The sequence below is a fragment of the Numida meleagris genome, chromosome 5 (assembly GCF_002078875.1).
Source record: "Numida meleagris isolate 19003 breed g44 Domestic line chromosome 5, NumMel1.0, whole genome shotgun sequence".
Lineage (NCBI taxonomy): Eukaryota > Metazoa > Chordata > Aves > Galliformes > Numididae > Numida > Numida meleagris.
The window spans coordinates 56791545-56815293 of NC_034413.1; the positions used below are offsets into that span (position 1 = coordinate 56791545).

General features: G+C 52.4%; 3 protein-coding genes across 12 annotated transcripts in view; 1 reads left to right on the plus strand and 2 right to left on the minus strand.

The window, feature by feature from the left end:
* ARPC2 (actin related protein 2/3 complex subunit 2) lies at window positions 722–18451 on the minus strand. The gene is made up of 10 exons (XM_021400531.1): window positions 18251–18451; window positions 10767–10801; window positions 9620–9732; window positions 7454–7499; window positions 6676–6862; window positions 6178–6271; window positions 3899–4025; window positions 2613–2713; window positions 1805–1905; window positions 722–1165 (listed from the first exon to the last, which is right to left on the minus strand). The coding sequence occupies exons 1-10, from the start codon at window positions 18322–18324 to the stop codon at window positions 1141–1143; spliced, it is 903 nt and encodes a 300-aa protein (XP_021256206.1). The 5' UTR covers window positions 18325–18451; the 3' UTR covers window positions 722–1140.
* Window positions 12377–22284, plus strand: LOC110400551 (C-X-C chemokine receptor type 1-like). Of its 5 annotated transcripts, XM_021400514.1 has the most exons (4): window positions 12377–13006; window positions 19084–19324; window positions 19896–20710; window positions 20818–22284. In XM_021400514.1, exons 1-4 carry the CDS (start codon window positions 13001–13003, stop codon window positions 21973–21975), a joined length of 2220 nt encoding a protein of 739 aa, XP_021256189.1. In that variant the 5' UTR covers window positions 12377–13000; the 3' UTR covers window positions 21976–22284. The 5 variants fall into 5 exon arrangements, with proteins under 5 accessions (XP_021256189.1, XP_021256188.1, XP_021256192.1 ...); XM_021400513.1 differs by lacking the exon at window positions 12377–13006 and having other exon boundaries at window positions 18482–19324; XM_021400517.1 differs by lacking the exon at window positions 12377–13006 and having other exon boundaries at window positions 18482–19324; window positions 20798–21115.
* The window catches only part of RUFY4 (RUN and FYVE domain containing 4), a 5840-nt gene continuing 4467 nt past the window's right edge, over window positions 22377–23749 (minus strand). For 2 of the 6 annotated variants that reach the window (XM_021400521.1, XM_021400518.1), the window contains 2 exons: window positions 23262–23408; window positions 22377–22820 (listed from right to left, as the gene is read on the minus strand). In XM_021400521.1, the coding sequence (XP_021256196.1) occupies window positions 22508–22820; window positions 23262–23408 (460 nt within the window). In that variant the 3' untranslated portion in view covers window positions 22377–22507. Of the gene's footprint in view, window positions 23409–23749 lie in introns of all 6 variants that reach the window. The other 4 variants (XM_021400520.1, XM_021400519.1, XM_021400523.1 and 1 more) reach the window with 4 other exon arrangements.

Consider the following 23749-nt stretch of genomic DNA (forward strand, 5'->3'; position numbering starts at 1 on the left):
AAGTGCTCTGTCCCTCAAAGATTTTAAGAATTGGCTATAGGAGCTGTTCTTCCTAACCAGGCTGTCCCAGTGCTCCCTGGTCCCAGCCCTGGCCCAGAGGTAGGTAGGCTTTTTTCTTCCTTCGCTCTTGGAAAGGGACCTTTTGTGCCAATGATATCACAGGCTCTTCAGGAGCAGAGCTGGACCTGGTTGCCCATGTGAGAGCCCAGCAGCCCGCTCTGAGCTGAGGGGCAGGGGTGGATGGTTTTATTCTGGGCTGGCTGGAGGCAGAGACCTGCATACTTGCCCTTCCTGGCAGGGGAGAGATGGAGATTGTCTGAGCAACGCAGAAAGGTATGGATTGTTGGCCAAGGGTAGGAGAGCTGTCACAGCCCATTAGGAGACAAGTGACACTGCACACAAGAGGTAGCACATGGGGTGCCAGGACACCACAGCGCTGCCTCTCAGCCCGGCAATGCTGTGAGGTAATCAAGCTGACTCCAGTCTCCTCTTCCTAAGAGAGCTGCTCCTCCTCCCCTGGGTCATTAACACAAGAGGACTCTCACTAGTCCTGGGTACCGTACCCACACTTCAGCCCCACTGACAAGAATGTAACGAGCTCCAAGCCACAGTAATTGTCCCCACGCCACAATCAACTTCAACACCCCCCTGCGCTTGTCTCTCCAAGTGCTCTTTCCTTGGCAAGGCCACATGCATTGACAAGCCAAAAACCTACAGCTCCTTAAGATAGAAAGATCTCCTTTATTAATGAACCCCAACAGTATTTCTTCAGATACAGGAGTTTTGAACTCAAATACTCAGAAGAAAACAAGTTAATATTGCATTATTCTCATAAGAAATACTGCAACTTATTTCCGGTAACATATTGCAAAGCGAAACAGCTTGAAAAGAAAAAAAAATTAAAAAAAAAAGAAAAGAAATTAAGTCAATCAAACTGGAATTAAGGTTTGTTTCTTGGAACGATCGAGTCCTCGCAAGCACAGCTCGTTTCTGCAGATTACTTCCCAAACTGTCGTACAAACAGACCCCGATTGCTTGAATTCCTTATGAGCCCACAGAGGTGCAACATTAAAAGCTACGATTATCGGGTAGCAAGTGCCCCAACCTTCATCCTCCACGGCAGCCTCAGTGACCCTGACGTTAACGGGTTGTGAATGTCTTCCCCCTGAAAGGATGCAGAGAGAGGTCAGTGTGGCCTTCAGAGCTACCTTGGGTTGCCTTTGGCTTTCCTGGGCTGCCCTAGGGTGACTTTTTGTGGGCACAAGCTTGCACTGAGCTCTCAAAGACACACTGGTACTGGTGGTTCAGAGCCCACAGGCATTGCTTGCAGCAAGCACAGAGCAAGTGGACCACACTACTATGGGGAAGGGCACAACTCCAACGCCCCAGAGCAAAAAGCAAAGAGGAAATACCAGGATGCACAGAAAGAGGATGCAAAGGAGCTCTGGGAGCAAGAGGCCAGAGTCATGAGGGAAACATGCTACACAGCCACTGCCATTCGTGTGCATTGCTCTGGGCTGCTTTATTTGCCAAAGGGAGCCAATCCCCACGAATGCTCATGGCCCAAGTGAGCTAGTGGCCACAGGCTCTGGGGAGCTGCAGACACACCAGGCAGGAAGAACACACCCCAGCAGGGAGAGCCATGCCACATTCACAGCAGGAGGATGCCCTGCAAGCACTGGACATCAGGTCCCAAACTGGCCATCCCATAGTATACCAAATCTAGGAGCAGAGAATGCCGAGCTGTGAAGAAGCAAGCTTGTGGCAGGCACGGAAGCCTGATTAACAAAGCCTTGCTACTCACGTGATTGTTTTCATTTCTTTCTTCTCTGCGTCTGGACGGGCACGGTTCAGCACCTTGAGGAAATCTGATGTTTTTGCCCTCATACGTGTGTGAATATAGGCCTGCAGGAACAATACAGGGACACTTCAGGATCCTGTGTTTACAGCTGAGATTTCAGGCCAATCTTTCAGCTAACCACACCTTCGGGATGCTCACGGCTGGCTTTGGACCATGAGCAAAGCAGCAGAGATCAGCTGGTATCTGAGTGATTTGGGTAAGGGTTGTCACTCCTGCCAGCCAGGTACTGCTTGTGGCTAGGCTCCACAGGAGCTGGAGACAGTGGGAGGCTTGCCCCAGGGCCAGCTGCTGCTGGAGGGCACAGGGTAGGAGCTACATTTCTTTTCCTTGATGGGAAAGCGCCAGCACAGCTACAGTGAGTGCTCAGCCTCCCTGTCATGCAGTATGAGGGGAGCTGGGGTGGCAATGGTGAAAATTGCTGCCTGAGCTCTGGTCAAAGGCAGGTTTCTGAGTAACTACCCTTATTTCTGTTCCCAGAAAGAAAACCACAGATTGAAAAGGAAAAAAAAAAAAATCCTAGTTTGCTGCTAGGATGGGAGGCAAACAGGCACTGCTTGTACCAAAGAACAGGAAGAAGGCGATGACGCACCATGTGCCACAACCTAGCATGATTGTGGAGGGCAGTGCTGTGCATTAGTCAGTTCTCAGGGTGGGGGAACAAGGGTACCCCTACTCCACGCTTCTCCCATTTAATCCGCCTAGATGAGATGGGCCAAGCCTCCCATCTTCCCCAGCCACATCCCCTTGGTACCTTCGAGCACTTGATGTGATAGTGCAGGTAGTCCCGGAATGTGTGGATCAGGTTTATGGTGTTGTCTCTGGCAGCAGCATTGGTGTGACGGGGGAACAGCACTGAAAGGAAAGGGGCCACACAAAGTGTTATTGCTTCCTGAAGCTATGAACGGGCTCTTCAGGGTCCTCTGGTGCTGCAGGCTGTACAGCACGCTGCTCTGAATGCCTGTTTACTTGTGCCCATTACTGAGACATGTATCAGGATTAAGCAGCACTGGTGATTTTAAACACAGGGCTTAGCAGCACTTTCCCACCCCCTGTCACACGCTCGAGTCTCTTGCAGCAGCCTGGACACAGCTGGAGGACACAGGCAAGGCCAAGTGCCCAGAGATGACGACACCGCAGGAAACTGCAGGGACACTACTTCAGTACTGGTGCTGTGCTAAGCGTCCCAGATCCAAGGGCTGAAAGACCTTTTGTCTCAGTGATGATCTCACCTGGGACTGTCAGATCAGATAACAGAGAAACTGCCTCTAGACAAGGAAGAAGTCTTGCTGGCAGTCCAAGAACTGCCACTAGGCAGCTCTGCCATGACTGATTTAAGTTCCTGAACCCAGGGCACTGTTCCCAGCGTGGGAGGAGAGCAGCGCTAGCTTCGCTTACCTCTGCAGTGGCTGTGCTTTGTCTCTGAGCTCCAACCTGCAGGCATGCTGGCCTGGGAGACCCTAACAGCATATTCAACCATGATCCCAGTTTCTCTGCAAGAGATCTCTCCCTTTGAACAGGGGCAGGGTTTGGACTCCCCAGGTCAGCCATCAGCACTGCTGCCCAGGAGGACATGACTGCTGGCCAGCAAAGCAGTGCCTTTGCAGGCAGGTGAGGGTATTTCATCAGAGATAGAAGTGTTTGGCTTAGAGCAGAGAGGCAGAGCTGGAGAAGCACAGCTTGCAGCCCAAGTGTCTGCAGTTACAGATTACATGCCCATAAGAAAGAAGCCTCCAGTTTCCACAGTATCACAACAAAGCCAAACTTACTCCCACATGCTGAACTCAATTTATAGGCCGACATCATATGGCTCACTGTCTACTCTCTCACTGCCCAGAGCAGAGCTGAGGTGACGTGATGCAGCAGAGACGCTGACCATCGGGGAGAGAAGGGGACACACAACAACAGCATGCAACTCCAGAGTCCCTTCAGGCCCAGTGACTCACTTGAACACTCAAGGAAGGTGAACTAGGTTTTCATGCAGTAGCAGGAACCTCTCTTTTCCCTGAGCATCCCCACGCCACGGAGCTGCCTGCTTACCAAAGGTGATGTAGCCAATATTGTCGCCGATGGCCGCGTCTGTATCTTTCAGCTCCAAGGGTGGCTCCCTGTGGCTGAAGAGCACCTGTGGGGCTGTGTGACTGGCCCGGCGACCCTCCTTGAACTCCTGAACAAAATAAAAATAAGGTGAGTCCCACTGCGGCACACCAGGCAGCGCAATGGGAAAGCAAATGGGGTTTCCCAGTCCCACAGGGCAACTGAGCAGGTGATTAACCAGCCTTCCCTCCACGGGCCAATCTAATCAGGCCATCTGCAAAATCAAACCAAAAAGCATGGTTCTCGCAAGTTTACGTGTGTCCCTAGTACAAACCCTCAGCTTGTGCGGATTTCAGCATCACATTTACCGTCATGGGACACAGAAGTGTTTCATGGACAGGACACCTCAGGCTGAGCAAGCAGATGAGACAGCACAGCTCCTGCTCCACATAATTCCCGTGAAAGTGGGCAGCACCCATCACTCCAAAGGAGCGGAAAACTTCAGAAAGGGCTGCAGAGTCTCAACTGCAACAGTTTTAGATGCTCAGCCATTTAAGAAAAGCATCTTTCACCAAGAATCTTTACCTGGATGTTAAAAAGCATGTAAAGGGTTTGAAGCTTGTGTGAAAACTGCTGCTCTTAGCTCTTCTCTAAAAGAGCCCTGAAACAACACCTCAATGCAAGGAGAACCATTTTTCACCAGGGAGCCTCTCTGACAGCAGCACAACACCCATCTCACATGCAATGAGTTTCAGGAGTGTCTCTAAAAAGGGCTGGGAAAGTCCAGACCCATTTCCATGCCCCAACACAGAGCAAACACCCCTCTGCCTCGCTGACCTGCCCAGCCCGTGCATTGCCAGCTATCCTTGGCCTCTTCTCCCTTCTCAGCACAGCACACCCCAGGAAGGGCGGAGCTCTCCTGTTGGAAAGCCAAGTAGTTCACTGGGGTTTCCTTCATGAAATGCTTAGCTTGCACTTCCGCCTGTTTATACCAGAGGCTGAAATGGTTCAAATGGCTTTGCTGGTTAGTTAATGGCCAGATTTTCTCCATGAGGGAGCAGATAAGCAGCTGCCACTGCACTACGCAACAGAAATAGCTGGAGGGAAGGAGCTAGCGTGACTCGGAGTGGAAACTCTTGTGGCCAGGCAGGAATAAGGCTTGCTGTTGTAAAAAACCAAGAACTCAGGACACTGCAGACTCTGGGACAGCTGCTCCCTTGAAGCTTTGCCATCTCCCCAGGAGCCTCACAAACCCTGTTCTGTTCACCTCATGCCTCCCTCCTGGATTTATAAAGCTGAATTTCAGGCTGTGGGATATGGTGGCGGGGAAAAGCTCAAAGCCAGAACAGATGCCCTGCATGTAGTTACAACACACAAAGGGCAAAGCTGTGAGGTAATACACACCATTGCCATCACAACAGACCTTGTTATAATGAACCCCAACATAGGTAAACTTGTATGCAGCAAACTGGGCCAGCAATATGCTGCCCACAAGTCCAACAGCAGACAGAAGGTGAGCTAGGTAGGCAACATGGATGAATACACAAATCAGCTCAGACTGAGCCATCCCCAGCTGTAAGCAAATGTCTCAATCTCTGCAGGCTGGACACCATCACTAACAGAAGTGTTTACTATGGCCCTCTGAATGCTTCCCAGCTAAGTGGCAGTTGCAAAGGGAAGCTGAATCCAGAAGTACTTGGCATTATTATGACTGATTCAAGTATGTAAACTAAGCAAATTCATAGCTTTTCAAAGCTCAAATCCAAGAACCTGTTGCTGCACATGAGAACAGTCACACTGAGCTGCTCCCGGTCCAAGGCTTTTTGCAGCTTTTGAGAATCAGCAGAAACAAACTCACAGCACCATCTCAGGCACAGCACAATATTGCCTCAACCCTTCTACTCCTTCTACAGCCTCCCTGCCACGCTCACTTCCTCTTCTGCTCGGTGATCCCTACACCACAACCAGTTGTGCAAGAGGGCCTTAGCGTGGATACTGAAGTATTCATGCGGTGTTTTTCATCTGCAATACATAATGTGTTTGATTGTGCATATCAGCAAGACCATCAATAATTAAGAGGACAATGCAAGAGCCTGGATTAGTAGTTACACTCCCGTGCCTAGTAGCACGTTCTTCCATCCCAGGCAGACTGGAGCCCTGTAGAGCATTTACATGCATTAAATTGCCTGTGCGATCCCTTCTGTCTTACATCTGCTTGTTCAACAATGCTGCTCCAAGTGAGAAGTGAATTGAGGATCAGATGCTTTCCCCAGTTTCCATACCTGCATAAACACCTTTCCGATCACCACATCGTCATCATCCTTAAATACTGTGCTGAACACCACCGTGACGCGGTCCTTTTTTGCCTCAACATACCTACAGGTGGGCGAGAGAGGAGAACTCAGTTGTGAATACAACTGCCAGAACTGCAACTGGGTGAGGAAGCAGCTGCATGACAAGCTCAGGTAGATGCTGAAAAGCTCCCCACCCTCGAGACAGTGTTTACAGGGAGCAAAACACTTCTGTTGGGAGCGGCTAATTCCTTTCTTGCATGCAGCCACAAGCGCTACTGCTAACAGAGCCTCTTGTATAACACCTCTGCAGCCTGAGGGGTGAGCATTACCCTCACTGGATACTCCTTAGAGCCTAGGACAGGCCCTTATTACCGTGCCAAAGCACTGAGCAATAGGATTTCCTGACTTTCCACCACATCCTACAGCTCTGATTAGAAGCACAGTGGCTGCTGCCTGACTCCACTCCCGTGCCACTCAAACACTTACATTGTCTCATCGTCTCTGTAGTGGATGACAGCTCTTTTCTCTCCTTCTTTGCCCTCTTCCTGGAATTTGAAATACTTCTCAAAGACTGAAGCAAAGCAGTTGCGCTTCAACATGCCAGCTTGGTGCACAATAGCATCTTTGTCTGCGGGAAGGTTCTCCAGGTCGTAAAGCAAAGAGACATTGTAACCTGGTGAGGAACAGACACTAACCTTAATAATCTATGCAGGGTCCTAATACAACCAGAGACACATTTTCTGGAAAGAGACACCTACGGTCCAAGCATTGCTGCTACAGTCCCACCTTTGCCTTAAGGGCTTCCAAAAAGCTCAGGGGTGACTGCTTCCAACAACAACCACTGCCAGAAGCTGTGCCTGAACTTGGTGTGTGACCATGGAAACGTTCCCAGTGCTCTCTCTCTAGCTCTGAGACACACGTGCTGGCTGCACTGCTCCTAAGTTTTCACAGTGAGTAGGAAGAGATGCTGTCACAGGTAACCATGGTTTTCCTGTGTCTCATGAAATGTCTTTGAGAAGAACAAAGACCCCAATTGTGAGGAACAGAGGCTTCCTGGAGGAGGGCTGCATTGAGAGTTACAGCTTATGCTGCAAGAAACTTCAGCTCTGATGTAGGTAAGACACCTTTTATATTGCCATTCATTGTACAGAAAGCCCCAAATATTAAACTCTTGATGGGCAGCCTTCATCTGAGCATTTCTGAGTTTACTTAAGCTGTTTTGGAATTGCATTCATGCGCACTGTAAATGTTACAGCAGGGTTACCTGATTCAGGATTTACCAAGTAGTTTCCATAGACTTTCTTCAACACCTAGGAAAAAAAAAATAGACATTGTGAGCATAAGGTATCAGAGTCATTTCCTCCTGCATTGCCTAGGCAATGTTCAGTCTCCGTGTAGAAACATCAAATTACAGGCATCTGCCTCCCCTAATCTAACTGAACTTGGACAAATATTTAAGTCATCAGCTTTTAATAGTATTCCCTGCTCTTGCTCTCTGATCTCCACTGACAGGGAGCATGCTGCAGGACAAGAGTCAAAACTAGAACTTTTTTAAAGCTCTTGCTGGTCTTGAACCTGCATGGGTGAGAAAAGCCCTTCTGTATGCCTTGTATCTTCCAAGGAGAACTATCAGCAGTTTGACACAGCAACTCTGGGGGTTACAATCCTCCTACCCATCCCAAACGCAGTTCCCAGGGGTTCAGGATGGGGGAGGAACCACAAACCATGCCCTGTCCTTTCCTGTGCATGTTTAGAACTGGGGATAGGCAAGGCCTGTCCAAGCAATTGCCTGCCCAGCCTCAGCCTATTCCATGGGACAGATGGGGATGGAGAGGAGACTGCCAGGCAACTTGGATGCCTCCCAGAAGCAGACGCCCACAGCACAGCAAAAACCTTTTTTCAAGCATAATCACTACTGAATTTTACATCAATGGCAATTTTCAACTGAGCTGTAGCTCTGTGTCAACGAGGGGGCTGGGAACAGGAGGTATTTCTCACAGAAGAACAGAACAACGCAGTGGCAGAACTGGCCCTCCTGGGATGACACCCTCCACCATGCAAAGAGACTGCACAGGCTCTCTGCATGCCAAAACCTCCTCAGCAGAAAGCCTGCCTGACCCAGGGAGATGCTCTCTCTTAGCAGGAACCCCACTTTGGCTTCTCACAGCGGGGTTTCACCAAAGACCCAGCAGAGGAAGTGCAGAAACAAGCTCCATCTTCTCCACGGAAGCACAGAGGCACACAGTTTGTTAAACAGTGGTTTGAAAAATGTAATTTCTATTTAGTCAGCACTTCCAAGGCAGTCCTGCAAAGATCCCATCTTCCTCTCAGAGCCTGACAAATTGGCTGTCAGCTGCCTTCAGCCTTAGCACAGCAGTCAGAGTGGAGAAGGAACACACACCCCTGCTCAGCCATCGCTGTGACTACTGGTGTAAGGCTGCTACCCTGCTACAATGCAGTGAACATCAGTCCCACACCCACCACAGCACTTCTCCTGGGATCATCCACTGTACTGATCCTCACTAAACGTGCTGGAAAGGCTCCTTCATTTGGGCTGCTTGGCTCTCTTGCTTCCCAGCAGCAGAACCTGCAGCGGGGCTGCTCCCGCTGCCCTGTAGTACAGGGGGCAATGTTGCTCCTAGAAAGCAGGATGCTTAGTCACATTTATTCTAACTTTGGTAGGTCTTGTAGCAACTTGCAGGAATTCATTTTGGGTTCAAATCTCCTGCTTCCTGCCAGATTCCCAATAAACTCATAGAGCAGTTTCTTTGTTTTCCTCCAAGGCAAAAACCTGCAGGGTGAACCTTATTTGCGAGCGTTAGGAGATTTGAAAACTAACTTGGGAACTGAGTCACACTTCCTGCCTTGCGACCCAACCACAGCTCAGTGAGGTGCCTTCTTGCTACCATAAATGGCGCTCCGCAGCTGGGCCAATTCAACAGGAACTGAACCTGCTAACTTCACACAGCAGCAGCAAAAGGGGAACCAGACAGTCTGCAGGTCAAGGTCTGCACACACAGCCGGAGCCTGTAACTCACTCTCAAGTGTGGTTAGAGTCAGAAAAGCACCGCTGTGGGACTCCAGAGTTGATTTGGTGCTTTCTCTTGCCATTGGGCTCAGAGCATCAGTCAATGAAACTACTTTTGCCAGGCCCCATACTCATTTTGAAGGCACTTTCAGAATGAGTGATGCTTTGATCTTTCAGGCCAACGGGTTATAAAAGATGACTACTTCCTCATGACAGAGTAGGAGCATACTCTGTCCTCGTGTTCCAGCAACGCAAGACTCCTGGTCAGCACAGGAACGCCAACATGAAACAGGAACGCAGACAATTCTCTGTACATTAGACCTGAACATCGCAAGGGCATTGCTTCTTCTAATACAGCATTTGTAGCCTCAAAACCCCAGATGCCCAGAGATGCTCACTTACCTCATCAGCACCATGTTCTTGCAGTTCTTTGTAGAATTTCAGAGAAATGCTGACCATCACTTTTGTCTTATCTCCATTGGGGTTTGAAATATGGTAAAGAACTCCATCAAAGTCTACAAAGCAATCGAGACAAACGTGAGGAACTTGTGAGGGATCAGTTCCTATTTCTGAGGAAACAGCAGTGTTCTAGGAATTGCATAGTGACATGACTCCTCCGCCTCAGCCCTCACAGACACATGACAAAGCTGTATTTAAGTAGTGTCACGTAGGGAAACCTGTTATCATTCAAAGAGCTGAAATAGTTATGACACCTGTCCATCATGGGAAGATCTAGTCTAGTGTCATTTAGCATCCCTTTCAAGTCTGCTCGTGTTCAATGCACAAGGACACAAACACGCAGAGATGGGAGCCTTCTGGATGCTCAGCACACTAAGTGACTGACATGCCCACCAGGACAGAGCTGCAGCCTGGAGGAGGAAAAAATCTCCATCAGCAGAGCAAAGGCAGCTCAGGCAGTGCCTGCTGAGACAGCTTCCACTTCACTGCAGAACGGGCAGCCAGGGCAGGAGGCAGAGAAAGGCAGCCCTCCAGCTACCTCCACTTCCCCACAGAGCTCCGCAGCTTACACTGATCCTTGATAACAGAAGCAAGACATCAGCTACTGAATGAACGCTTGTATCTCCTTGACACTTCTCATCCTAGAGAGCAAACTTCAGGCTATAAATTCATCCTGCCTGTCACCCCAAGCCAGCTTTCTAACAACCCTAACCAGACGGTGCTAAAGACTTAATAACAAACAGCACCAAGTGCAGGACTGGGGAACAGGCAAAGTAAAAGAGCTATCCAGCACTCACACAAAACAAAGTGGGCACTGCCTATTCTGCCTGCTGCATTCACTGCTATGGGCAAAGTCTCAAGGAAAGTAAATGGACAGAGAAAACAGCGAGGCAGCCCACAGGAGACTTTGCTCCTGCAGAACACAAACCATCAGCTTTGCGAAGTGTGTGGTGTTCACACAGCCTGTCCCTGTGCAGCTCTCCCCTGCCCCCACCCAGTTGAGCTGAATGAATTTGAGCACACCAGGCATAACCACAGCTAGGCCCTTTAAGCTAGCTCTCCTCTAAGTCAGGAGCATTATGGAACTTACCTGCAAATGTTACTTCTACTGCCTCTGGTTTATTTCTAAAAAGCAAAGAAAACAAAGGAGGTGAATGAGAAGTCAAACAGCAGTCTCCAAGCTGTGAAGGAAAGAGGATTCATTTCATTTCTCACAAGCAGTTTTACCTGAAAACTCCTTCAGACTCTGCTGTTCCAGCAGCAGATAACCTTTGACAGCTTGGACTATCGCTCATTCTTAAAAGAATCAGTCTGCCTAGAAGTGACATAGAACAGTCCTGGAAGCTGGCAGAGATTGCTATTATTTGTAGTTTATTAATAGAATTTCAGATCACAGACTGCAGTTTCAGAGTTAGAAATATCTGAGAAAGCTACTCATCACTAAGGATCTGGTTTTAACAAGGCTGCTCTCCATATACAACTGCCAAGACGCAAGTTCATGGGACTGGCTCTTCTTCAAGTTCCACTGACACCAGATTACAAAATGGATGCAGCAGCAAAGCAATCCCTCCTCACGTGCCCCCTCCGCCATCAAGGGCAGCTCTGCCAATGGCTTGATACAACTCGCTTTCAGAGCAGACCCACCTCCAAGTGTGGGGCTAGCAACCATCAGCAAAATTAAACTTTTTCAGGGTGTCAAGATGAAATGTGCATCTATCTCCATCCCTAAACACCCCAACGCTACACCAACGACCACTGCGGGAAAAATCCTAGATCTGGATTTGCACAAACACTGCCAGTGCCTTCCTTAGGATCAGCAACAAGAGCATCTTGCAAGCCTAAGGCACACAGCCTCTCATGTTTTAAGTATGAAGATTTTATAACATCTTACAGTTTAAGTGCCAGAGTCTATGATCTCTGGAAGAGCTGGATCCTGCGAACAATCAAACTGCTTCCGAAAGGTGAATTTGTTGAGAATGGCACTACATAAGTGCTTCAGCAGCTCCAAGGGGACTGTTATTAATAGGTCACCCTCCACGAGGGAGCAATGCAAAGCTACCTCCAGCACTGAGAGCAGGGGTGGAAAATGAGAACAGGGTCAAAATGGCAATCAACTGCTTTATTTCACAGCCTACATCCTCTTCTGTTTCAAAAGCAGCCAGTACAGAGTACAGGCTAATGATGCTGGATCTGTTTTACAGCCCAGAGAAATCTTAGCCTTCATTCACACCCACCTGAACCAACTGAGAGCACTCCTCAGGTCAAAGCCAGCATGCCAAGGCAACCTTGAGGTCTCAACTACCCTAGCCAGAGACCAACTCCAACCTTATTTGGGTGGAAATGGAGAAGTTAGTCACCAACCAGAGACTGTAAGTGGAAAGGATGAGGTGTTGATGCTTCTTGAGAGTTGTTATAGCTGTGAAAAGCAACAGCCCTTTTTGCTGGGAGATTAGAGAGCCTCTGTCTTTTGTGCTGCATCACTGAAGATAAAAACTGTGCACTTGAAAGCAGCAGTGCGAGTGCACCCAAGGCTGCATCAGTTACCTGCGACCACTCTCGCTCTTAACCTTTCTTCCCTGCTAGCTGGAGATGGAAGTTTGGAGCCTCCCCTGTGGCACATATAACATTTGGTTTTGAAAGCGGAGCAATTCCCCAAGTTGCATCTAAGCTCAGTGAGGACTGATGAAAGCAGAGATGGAATAAAATCCCACCGATCCCATACGGTCAGTCGATGCAGATGAGTTCTTCTTTTAGAGCTCCGCGCTCAGATTTAGGAATCGGCTCGGATGGCAATATACATTTTATAAAAAAAGAAACCTATGTAGGAAGCTTTAAAGATAGCACAGTCAGGCACACAAGAGCTAGGAATATTAAAGAGGATGCACCCTTAAAGCTTAGTTTCATCATTCAGACCCAATTCACGCACATGCACACGGAGCTGACATCCGGCTCTCAGCAGTCCCTCCAAATACAGCACCTCACCCTCAGGAACTCGGGGAAACAATTACAGACAACGAGCAACAAAGCGATTTTGCCTCGGAAGGACAATTACCCCTGCTTGCTCAGTCGGTAGCTTGGGAGATGACAGAAGGATAACTTGTCACGTTATTTAGGGAGCTGTACAACATCACAGACCCAAAGTTGGTTAATAGCTGTGCGTAAGAGCCTTTGTTCTGCACACAAAAGCGTACGGCTGCCACGTCGCGATTCCTGCACGTTCCATTGCGCAAGCATGAATTTCTCAGAACTTATTTTCACACCGATTTCCCAAGCGGCTCAGTCCTCGTACTCAGGGATGGAGAAGAGAAGAGAGATTTGCAGGAGATGCAGGTAAGCGAATGGAACTTTGGGGCTCTGAATATTCACCAGCTCGCCGGCACGCAGCCTCATGGAGGCAGCGCTCACGTGAGCAGCATGCAGAGCTCCTCGCAGCCACGCCGACCCTGTGTGCTGCAGGATGCTCCTGCCTCACAGGGCACACCTCAGCCCCAGCCAGCCCAGGGGGACCCGAAAGTTTTACGTGCTTCTATTTCTTTTTCTGGCTGACCTCACCAAAACCATTCTGGCTATATAAAACGTTTCTAAAAGAGGAAAAAAAAAACACCCCTTTTGCCCTCGTTAAGAAGTCCCCAGACAGAGAAGGAGCCTGAACCAACACCGCAGCACAGCAGAGGAGTTCTCGCCTCCTGTTGCCCTGCTGGGAGCTCCTTGAACCTGCACAACCCAAACTGCAGCCTCCCTCCGTGACCAGTAACACCCACTCGTCCCCCCCAGGAACAGCCAAAGATGGCTCCTCTCTCTGCTACACACCGAGCCCAGACCTTTCTGCAAAACCCTGCCTGAACTCTGCAGCTAAAATGGCAGCTGCTCCAAGCACAGGCGGCTGCCCATTTTCTGATAACGCTTATCAGGTTTGCAGTCAAATCCACACCAAATCCCATCTGCTCCTCGCTTATAACAATAAGAGGCCTTGACGGGTTTTTATTCCTTCTTGCCTGCATTCCCTCTATTCATCTCTAAATGGCTCCTGCACTAAGTCCATCTAATACAAAGCCAGCTCCAAATCAGATTTTTCACCCCGGCAGCGCATCCAAGAAGAGCCACAGCACCCGTGGAGAGATGCCAACAAGCACTTAAAAGCAACAGCAAATCTTTTTTTTCCTGACAGCAGTTCCTCAATTTTGATTCGGACAACTTCCAAACTCCCCTGCCTCGTTCTCAGGCCACAGAGGCTCTCAGCCATATGTTACAACAAATTTAAGAACAGAAGAACGAAGGCTGTGTAATTATACAGAGCCCTTGTCTTCTGCATTAAACAGACCTGCATGCAAATGTGAGCTTGGCCAACAACCGTATCGACAGATGACTAAAGCAGCTCCCACATCGCAATTAAGGTTTGTACCCAATAAAGGAAGATGGCAATTATTTTAAAAGCTGCAGGCATGTAGATGTTCTAATATCTTGCTCCAGAGGAGGGGAAAAAAAATGAGAGGAGTGGGGGGATATTTCAAAGCTTCAAGCTTCCAGCTCTGAGCAGAGCCTGCAGATCACTGGGTTGATGCGCTGTTGGAAGAGTGAGCCAGATTCAGTGACAGACTGCAGGCTCTCGCTACAGAAAGGTCACCCCAATAAAAAAATTATGAGCAATGTCTAAAATTATCCAAGCAGTTCCTCCCCTCCTGGGCCCCACTCGACTAACAAAAGCTACTTTGCGTGAGCTGCAAGCGTGCATGAAATCAAAGAGCTCCCGCAGCACGCCCGCCGCGAACTTGAGAAGCGCTCTGCTGTGCAGTAATGGCAGTCCCCACGTGTGCCAACCCACAGCATCGCTGCGAGCAGATCTGGGACCTGCTGAGGATGTGGAGGTTGTGCTGGGGACTGTCCAGGGGCTGGCTGCAGGTGGTAAGATACCCAGCAGACAGGGCAGCATCCCACAGCTCCCGCTGGCAGCACAGCGGCCGGTCCGCAGGCTCTACTGATAGCTGCTCTTCTCTTGCACCAAGTGGAGCAGCTGCGGGAGGTACTGCTGATCCTGCACTGAACCCCAGACTGCAACTCTGCCAGCAACATCACCTGAGCGGTCCTCAGCTGGGGGGTTGGGGTTTCTGCAGATGCTGGGCTGCCTGAGCTCCTCCATCCTCCGGGCTCTCCCCAGCTTCCCCACAAGGAACTCACTTGCAGACCGCATCGCCAGCACAACGGTCACATCACCCGCTTTCACCCAGAGGGGCCAGAGCACTCTGATCCACAGCAGATGAGCACCAAAGTAACCACAAATGGGAAATACCACAGAGCATGCGGGTGCAGTTTCAGCCAAACTCTCCAATCAGCCTACAGGAACTGGTTTACACCAGAGAAGTTGAAGCTTCAGACTTTTTCCCATTCAGCCAGCAGTCACGAAACCCTGCAGATTTGTACCTATTCAAAGCTTTACAGAAATTTAACTTTAATGAGGTATTTTTCCCCTCCACCTCCAACCAAGGGAACAGTCACACTGTTCTCCACTTATGCAAATTTTTCTTCTGCACAGTGGGTAAATAGTAAGTAACAATTTGAGATAGATGATTAATTTGCTGGCAGTTTTGGGCAAGCCACGTATAGCTGGAAAACCATACCCAGGGACACAAGCCCTCTGCTAAATTTTTTCTGGGATCAGTTACATCAGAGCAGACCAAAACTGGAGGGCAAATCTGTTTTGGGAGGCAGTTCTCCGCTGTGCATTAAAAAGAACTGGACACAGGAGACAAATATTTTACATTTAAAATAGAAAAATAATAACCTATCTGTGCAGTTAGCAATAGGAAGCAAAGATGAGAAACAAAATCTTCCAACTAGCAGAGCTCACCTCCCAACACGTGAGCAAGCCTCCAGCTTCCAGGCAATTTGTCAAGTCAAAGAGAGTTAGTCAAAAACTTACGGAAGAGCTTATTCTTTTGACACCTGCGGAAGCCCAGCTCCTGAAACGAGCTGCCAGACTCTGACATATCTGCTCCCAGGTACTGACCAGGCATTCCCCCACTTTAGCACTTTGACAGTCTAAGTTTTTAGCAGCAAATACCTCATTAGAGGTATTTCAGCAGATTCTAGTGTAGCTTTCGGACATTATTTAAAAATGTGGTTGGCTTAAGGAAGTTGCTTTAAAACCAGAAATTACAGTCTCAAGAAGTCCACTACATGTAGCCACCTTGATGCATATTCCCTTGATATTTAGTGGCGGCTGTCCAAGAAGATGAGATTTCCATAGGCTTTGTGCACAAAAACTACATTAGGATTTGGCTACGACTTCTCTAAGAGTGACCCAGCTCTACACACAGTGGAGAAATGTGAAGCGACTCCCACTTGAAGGCATGGGTAAGCTTGGCAAGGAGCTGCTGGATCCATGGCACAGCCACAGAAGGAGAGGGAAGTGCTGCTGCCCACATCATGGAGCAAGCCCAGCTAAATTGTGCATCACATCTGCCCAATTCATGTTTCAAGGGCAGGTAACTCAGGGCCAGCTATGAGTGTCCAAACTCACTCCTCTCAATCACTGAATCCCTTGTGGCGTGTCCCTGCCCTGACCACCCTGGTTCCATCCCCAGGACACACCTTGGGTAGACAGTCACCCAAACAGTGAAATGCAGCAAATCCCCTCCTGCCTCCAGGCTCAGGGCCACGATGACCCTGGAACCCTAGCTGGATGGAAAAGAAATTTCTCATGAATAAACACGGCATAACATAACACCTCTTCCCAAAAAGACTTGTGCAGAGAAGTGGATTTCCATTTTTCTTGGTTTCATCTCTGACCTTTGTCGATGCATTGTGCTTGCCTGGACAGCAGGACAGCACAAGCACAGAAGAAAATGAAGAAGTAAACTACTTCCTCTCCACCAGCAACATACCAAGGGCACAACACTTATCCAGAAAGAGCACCTAGCTTGTCCTCTCTCCAAACAAAAGAGAGGACAGCCTGTAAAACAAGAGGCAGAGGCAGGATATCATTGGCCACACTCACAGCAAGAGGAATTGATCCAGGAAAGATTGGTATGCCAGGCAAGCATGCTGAGGCAGTAGTGAGCTTTGCTGTACAGCACAATGGAAACTCCGTGGACTGGAGGTGAGAAAGCAACCTCAGCCCTAGTCGCACTGAGTCAGGGCTTCGAGGTGCATTCAATCTCCTGGTGGCTGCAGCCTCCATTCACTGCTACTGCTGCACTAGTACCAACGCAGGGACACGCACACAGGCTCCCACCAGCAGAACGCCTCTATATAAGCTTGTGGTGAATGAGTGTTTTTGACACACGCTATTAACCTCCATATACTTAAGTTTTTTCTAATGGATGCAGCTGCAGCACCCAAGAGCTCTCTCCTCCCAGTGTGCTGCCTGTACTTCGGGGATACTTGTTGCGCGAAACGATCACATTCAAGAAGAATAAAGAGGCTGATGGCAAGGAAGAGAGCAACATGGTGATCACACAAGGCAGCACAGCCTAGGAGGTTAGTGTATGAAATAAAAATTGTCAACCAAGAGGGGAAAACAGAGGAAATGGCCTCTGTCAAAGGTCTGCACACAAAAGGCAGAACACTTTAAAAGCCACTTGAGGAAAAGGTGACACGGAAGAAGGCCCCTCTGGAGAATCCCTTCCCAGAGCAGCGTGGGTTGTGTTGCTTGCAGAGTCAGGACAGGCTCCACCCCACAGAGAACAGCACTGTGCTTTGCTTCTCTGGGCTTTGTCCACACACAAAAGTGCCCAGAACTACTCAGATACACTGAGTGCACGGCTGCAGATAAGGACATTCAAACAAGGTGACTCCCAAGCTGGACTGTGCTCAGACGAGTGCCTTCAGGGCCCCAGCGCATCACTGTCAGTAATGCTCAGTGGCTCCCCAGGGACTGCACTGTCCCAGATGAAGATGCAGGTGCAGATCAGCCGCCCTACAGCCTCCCCAAGGCCAGGAGGCTCACCAGCCCTGTGCTACCAGCCAGGACAGACCCATGGGTCCTGGTTGGGACAGCAGGAGAGGCTGACAGGAATCTGCTCCCCACCCCCAAAGAAATATGTTGAAGCTGCTGCTCTGCCGCATGTCACCTTCCTGTTCCTCCATTCTGCACTAGCTCTGACACCACACTAGGCCTGCTCTGATGAAGGCTGCCAACATCCCCCAGCACAATGGCACACCCCAGCCTGCCTCAACACCACAAGCTCCATCATCCTCACGCAGTCCCAGCCCTAAGCACCCCATCAAGCCCTGCCTCACACAGCCTTCCACTCATCTGCCCTAGCCTTACTCAGCTCCACCACCTCAGCTCCCTCCACTCCGTGCCCCAGTCCCTTTCCTCCCCCTTTCAGGCCCCATCCTGCCCTGTCACTGTTCCCGGCACCACCCTATCCCACGCCCCCCTTCTCCCCGCCTAGCCCTGCCGTGCCTCACACCCACGGCCAAGCCTCGGTGCCACCCCGCCCGCCCAGGCCTCCCCCACAGCCCCGCGCTCCCTGCCCCCATCCCTTCCCTCAGGCCTCGCCAAGCCGGAAGGCTTCCCCCTCCGCCTCGCCCCGCCCCGGCCCCATTCACCAGCCCGGCGTCCAGCCCTACCCGGCGGCCGCGCCCTCGAACTTCAGCGTGAGGGTCTCCTCGATGATGCGGTTGTTCACCTCGAGCAGGATCATGTCGGTGCCGGGGGTGGGGAACGGCTCTCAGCGCGCCGAGGCCGGAGGGAGCCGAGCCCGCTGCGCGCACCGGGGACCCGCCCGAGCCTGCGCCGCCGCTTCCGCTCTCGCGCCCGCGCGTCACTTCCGGCCCGGCTGCCGCGGAGCCGGGCGGTGGCGGCGGCGGCGGCGGCGCATGCGCGAGGGCCACCCGTCGTGCCCCGCCCCTTGCGTGACGTCACTCGCTACCCCGCCTTCCTGCTCAGGGGGTCGTGGCCACGCTGGTTGGGCGGGGATAGCAAATGCGGGGTGCCGGGGGGCAGTCGTGGGGTGCCCGGAGGCGGGGGATTGGAAGACCCAAATGGAGGCGAAAGCTGTAGGGTGCTCGGGGCGTGGGGGTCCTCGCAGCTTGGGGGTGCCCCCAGGGGCGTGGGGTGCTGCGGGGACCCCAGAAATATAGGGGGGGGCAAGGAGCAGGGTGGGGTGCCCTGGAATGGGGAGTGCCTGCATGTGGGGTGATGCCAGGGGGCTATCGAGCCCCCAAAGTGTCACCCCAGTGGGCTCCCTGCAGCTATGGTGTTGCTGACAATGTGAGAGTGCCCCAGCATAATACGAGGGTGTCCCCGGTGTATAGGAGCACCCACAGGGATGTAGTGAAGCCCCATGGCTAGCAGTGCCCCAAAAACGGGCAGCACCCCATGCATCCTGGGGGTGCGGTGCCCTGAGCTGGGGGTGCCAGGAAAGTGTCCCCTCAATTGCCGCTTCCTCTTCCCACTGCAGAAGGTTTTGCAACCGTGCTTCCTCCCCGCACTGCATAAAGCGGAGGAGTCAGCTCCGGATCCGTGGCACTTGGCACAGGTGTGGGACCCGGTGGTGGCAGTTGGCCCACGTCCCTGCACTCCCCGGGGTCTCCGTTTTGGGGTGACAGCAGGGGACATCCCGTGGCAGCCCTCAACCAGGCCTTGGAGCAGCCAAATCTGGGAGCTGAGAAAGGGAGAAGATTTGGGGTGCAGCAGAGACAGTGAGTGGTGAGTGAGTGCCTGGAATGCTTGGCTTTGGGGTGGGATGGGGCACCCTGCTTATGTGGGCAAGGGGTGCAGGAAGGGCTCCGCATAGGGTAACCCCAACACTGCATAGAGTAACCCCAACCCTGGGGGGACCCAGTGTCCCCAAGTAGTTCCCTATGTGGGACTGGGAGAGGAAACGGGAACTTGCCTTTCTGTGGGAGGAAATCTGGCCCCGGAGGAACTGCAGGGAATTTGGGTGGAGAATCAGAAGAAGAAGCCAGAAATACAGCGAGGAGAAGCGTCTCCTCTGCCCCGGGTACTGTGGTGCACTTGGGGAGCTGGCATGGGAATGGATTTTAGGGAGAGCATCAGGGTTCAAAGGACTCACACCAACTGGGAGGACTCAGGAGTGCTCCTTCATGGGGCATGGACCTGGAGGGGGCTGGAGAGGGGCAGCGCTGAGGTGAAGCAGCGCATATAGGGCTGTTGGGCAGGGGGACGTGTGGGGATGGTGTCCAGGCGTGGCCTTGTTCATTGTATGGTGCGGTGAGGTGCCCTGAGCTCACACTGCTGTGTGCTTTGCAGGCAAAATGGGGACGTTTTACGCGGACGATCTCTTCGACATCTTATACAACTACACCACCGACTATGGCAACTACAGCCTGGCTTTGCCTGACATCGACGTCTCCTCTTCCCCGTGCCGTAACGAAGGCTCCGTTGCCAACAAGTACTTGGTGGCCTTCATCTACTGCCTGGTCTTCCTCCTCAGCATGGTGGGCAATGGGCTGGTGGTGCTGGTGGTCACCTCCGGCCACATGAACCGCTCCGTCACCGACATCTACCTGCTCAACCTGGCCGTGGCCGACCTGCTCTTTGCCCTCAGCCTGCCGCTCTGGGCCGCCTACTGGGCCCACGAGTGGGTTTTTGGCACCGTAATGTGCAAAGCCATCTCGGTGCTGCAGGAATCCAACTTCTACAGCGGCATCCTGCTGTTGGCTTGCATCAGCGTGGACCGCTACTTGGCCATCGTCTATGCCACGCGCGCTGCCACCGAGAAGAGGCACTGGGTGAAGTTTGTCTGTGTGGGCATCTGGGTGTTCTCGGTGCTGCTCTCCCTGCCCGTGCTGCTGTTCCGCGAGGCGTTTGTCTCAGACCGCAATGGCACAGTTTGCTACGAGCGCATTGGCAATGAGAATACCACCAAGTGGCGGGTGGTGCTGCGGGTGCTGCCGCAGACCTTCGGCTTCGCCCTGCCCCTCCTGGTCATGCTCTTCTGCTACGGCGTCACAGTGCACACCCTCCTGCAGACCAAGAACGTCCAGAAGCAGCGCGCCATGAAGGTCATCCTAGCTGTGGTGCTGGTCTTCCTTGTCTGCTGGCTGCCCTACAACATCACGCTGGTGAGCGATACCCTCATGAGGACACATGCCATTGCCGAGACCTGTGAGAGGAGGAAACACATCGACACAGCCCTCTCCATCACACAGGTCCTTGGTTTTGCCCACAGTTGCATCAACCCCATCATCTATGCCTTCATCGGGCAGAAGTTTCGCAACAGCTTCCTCAAGATCCTGGCACAGCGCGGCTTCATCAGCAAGGATGCTGTGGCACGCTACGGCCGCACCTCCTACACCTCCACCTCTGGCAACACCTCCACCACCCTCTGAGCCCCACTGCTCCCCCAGACCCAGTGCATGCAGTCCTGGCACCCCACGCACCCCAGCATCCTAACCCAAGACACAGCCTTGGGCAGCGGGCACGGCCCCCTGGCACATGGATGGGTGTCACTGTGGGCTGCCCATGGTCACACTGCACGTGCGAAGGCACATCAGCATGGGGGTCCCAATGGAAAGATGCTGAAAACCGCCCACCTTCCCTGCGCTTTGGGATAAAGCTAATGACTTTGAGGACCTCACAGCTCCAGTGTGGCAGCAGTGGCTGCCCAGCAATAAAGGAGGTGGTGGGTTTTTCACACGTGTATGGCTCCTGTTGGCTGGGGGGTGGTAGGAGGGGTTGGGGCATGTCCCCAGGGCACTGCTCAGCCATGGCACTTCCTGGGGACAGTGAGTGCAGGAAAGTGCTGTTACCCAAGAGGCTGTTGCAGAGGGTTTGCATCCTGCACATCCCCCGAGGGGACCACAACGAGGGGACCACAACCTGGCGTCACTCAGTGCCACCACTGAGTCCTTCCCTAGCATGGGGTCTCTGTGTCACCTTTTCTGACCTGGGAACACGGCTGGGGTCTAACCCTCACCACCCCCTTTCCAATACCCATTTGAACTCAAATAAAGCAAAATCCCTGGCAAAATCCTTTAGTGGCCTTTCCCTGCCCTTGGTGACACTGAGCCAGCCCTGCCTCCCCCCTGCAACCCATGAAGGTGGTAGCACCTGGGACCCCCCCTGCCCACAGCACTGCATTGTGCAAAGAGCCGGGAACCTGCCCCTTACACAACCGGGATGGGGCGGAGGGAGCATTTCCGTCCCAGCTTGGGCAACTGGGGCTGGTACCAGAGTGAAGAGGGGGTTGTGGCCCAGCTTGGGTTCCTCCTGCCACCCCATATGTGTCTACCATCATGATGCCTGCCCCAGCGTGCCCCAGCATCTCTCCATGGGGGTCCCATGCTGCTCCTCTATCATCCCTGCCACAGCCTCCTGGGATCCTTAAGCCTGGGGACATCAAGGATGTGTGAGATAGGGATGAGGCTGGGAACAGGATATGAGGGTCCCTGGCACCTAGGGAGGAGGAGTCAGATTGGACAGGGACAGTGGAGGGCTGGGCAGGACAGCAAGGCAGAAGAGCAGGGCCAGCCCATCACCTTTATGTCTGGGAAAGCTCTTGCCCAAGCAGTGCCTGGCAGGAAACCAAGGCTGTTGGCTAAGAGCCCTCTCCCCTTGCATCCTCCCTGCGTAAAGAAGGGGTGAAGCCTGGCCTTGGCAGAGACACCCCGTAAACAGACAATCCCCCCAAGGAAGGCTCAGGCTTCCCCATGGCAGCATGCCCGTTCCCACTGCCCCTAAGGGCTTCAAAGCAGCGAAAACGGATTGATGACACTGGAGCCACTGGGATATCAGCACCGGGTTGTTTCCTTCTCCATGGACCAGCCATGCAAAAGACATCTCAACCCCAAAAACCAGAGCAGCAGGACTTACCCACCGGCCCCATGTGCTGGGCACAGCGGGTTGGACGTCCTCCCAGCTCACATAGCCTGTGGGTGCCTTTGCTGGTAGCAGACCAGGCAGCATCGCCCCTGCTTCCCCATGTCCACGGAGCACGCGTGGCACACCTTGCCCTGGCACAGCCTGCTGAGAGAGCAGACGGTAGGTGTGTGGTGGCAGTCGGTGTCCCTGCTATGTTCCCTGGTGTCCTCCCGTGCCCACCTGCAGCTGTAGCGCCGGGACAGGAGGCGGAAATCCTTGCCACAGCGGGCGCACAGCCCCACATCGCGGGGTGCTGGGATGGGTGCCTGCGGGTCAATGCCCTCTGTCTTCTGCCACAGGGCATCCTTCTCTCTGCAGGGAGGGGATGGGTCACCCCCAGTGGGATACCGGGCCATTGGGGGTGGTTGCATGTGCAATCAGTATGTGTGTGTGTGCTCCTGTGTTTGACGGGCTCTGTGCAACAGCCCCTCCGCAGCTGCTGGATGTGCCCAGATTTATCTCATAACCCATGTATAGCAGTGTCACTGCTGCTGTCTCCACACTGTCCACGCAGGGTTAGGGGTCTGGGATCATGGCCTGATGTGGGTGAGCTAAGGTGGGCGCCTCATTTGGGCACCCAAGATGGGCGCCAAGCCTACCCAAGGTGGCAAGTGGGATTTCCCTGGGCTCTGGTGCCCTCCTCTGGGCAAAGGGCTTTGGGAGCAATCGTGCATGCGTGGCTGCACACCCACTGGAGGGGGTGGCAGGATGTGCGCGGAGGGCAGGTGAGGGGGATCAGGACCCTGCTCTCACCGCAGCAGCTCCAGCAGCCGCCCCTTCATGTCGCGGATGAGCTCCTGCTGTCGTGCCTGCTCTGCGCCACGCATGGCCTCCCTCTCCTGCGCCTCCCGCTGTGTTCGCTGCAGGGCTGATGCCCAGCGCTCCCCGTCCTGACGAGCCCTGGCATTGGGGCAGGCATGGCATCTTTGAGCCCAGCCCCAGGATGGCAGTGGGGAGAAGGTCTGCCTGTCCCTCTCGTGGCCACCTCTCCATCCAACCCTAAGGTCATCCAGCTCCCCATCCTCACAGCCACCTTGACATCGAACCACTTGTTTCCTAGCTGTCCATCCATCCTTCCCCAAAGCCATCCCTTTGTCCTTCTGCCCATCCATCTATCTGTCCATCCATCCATCCCTTCATCCATCCCTTCATCCATCCCTTCATCCATCCCTTCATCCATCCATCCATCCGTCCATCCATCCATCCATCCATCCATCCATCCATCCATCCATCCATCCATC

What these genes read in the sequence shown, in the direction of transcription:
- ARPC2 (XM_021400531.1), bottom strand. Translation starts at nt 18,324, where the DNA reads ATGATCCTGCTCGAGGTGAACAACCGCATCATCGAGGAGACCCTCACG. An exon ending in AGTAGAAGTAACATTTGCAG is followed by an intron (nt 9,733 to 10,766) that starts GTAAGTTCCATA and finishes ATTGCTTTGTAG; the next exon opens with ACTTTGATGGAGTTCTTTAC. An exon ending in AAGAACATGGTGCTGATGAG is followed by an intron (nt 7,500 to 9,619) that starts GTAAGTGAGCAT and finishes TTTTTTTCCTAG; the next exon opens with GTGTTGAAGAAAGTCTATGG.
- LOC110400551 (XM_021400513.1), top strand. Translation starts at nt 18,967, where the DNA reads ATGGCTAGCAGTGCCCCAAAAACGGGCAGCACCCCATGCATCCTGGGG. An exon ending in TTTGGGGTGCAGCAGAGACA is followed by an intron (nt 19,325 to 19,895) that starts GTGAGTGGTGAG and finishes TGTGCTTTGCAG; the next exon opens with GCAAAATGGGGACGTTTTAC. An exon ending in TGCCCTACAACATCACGCTG is followed by an intron (nt 20,711 to 20,817) that starts GTGAGCGATACC and finishes TTTTGCCCACAG; the next exon opens with TTGCATCAACCCCATCATCT.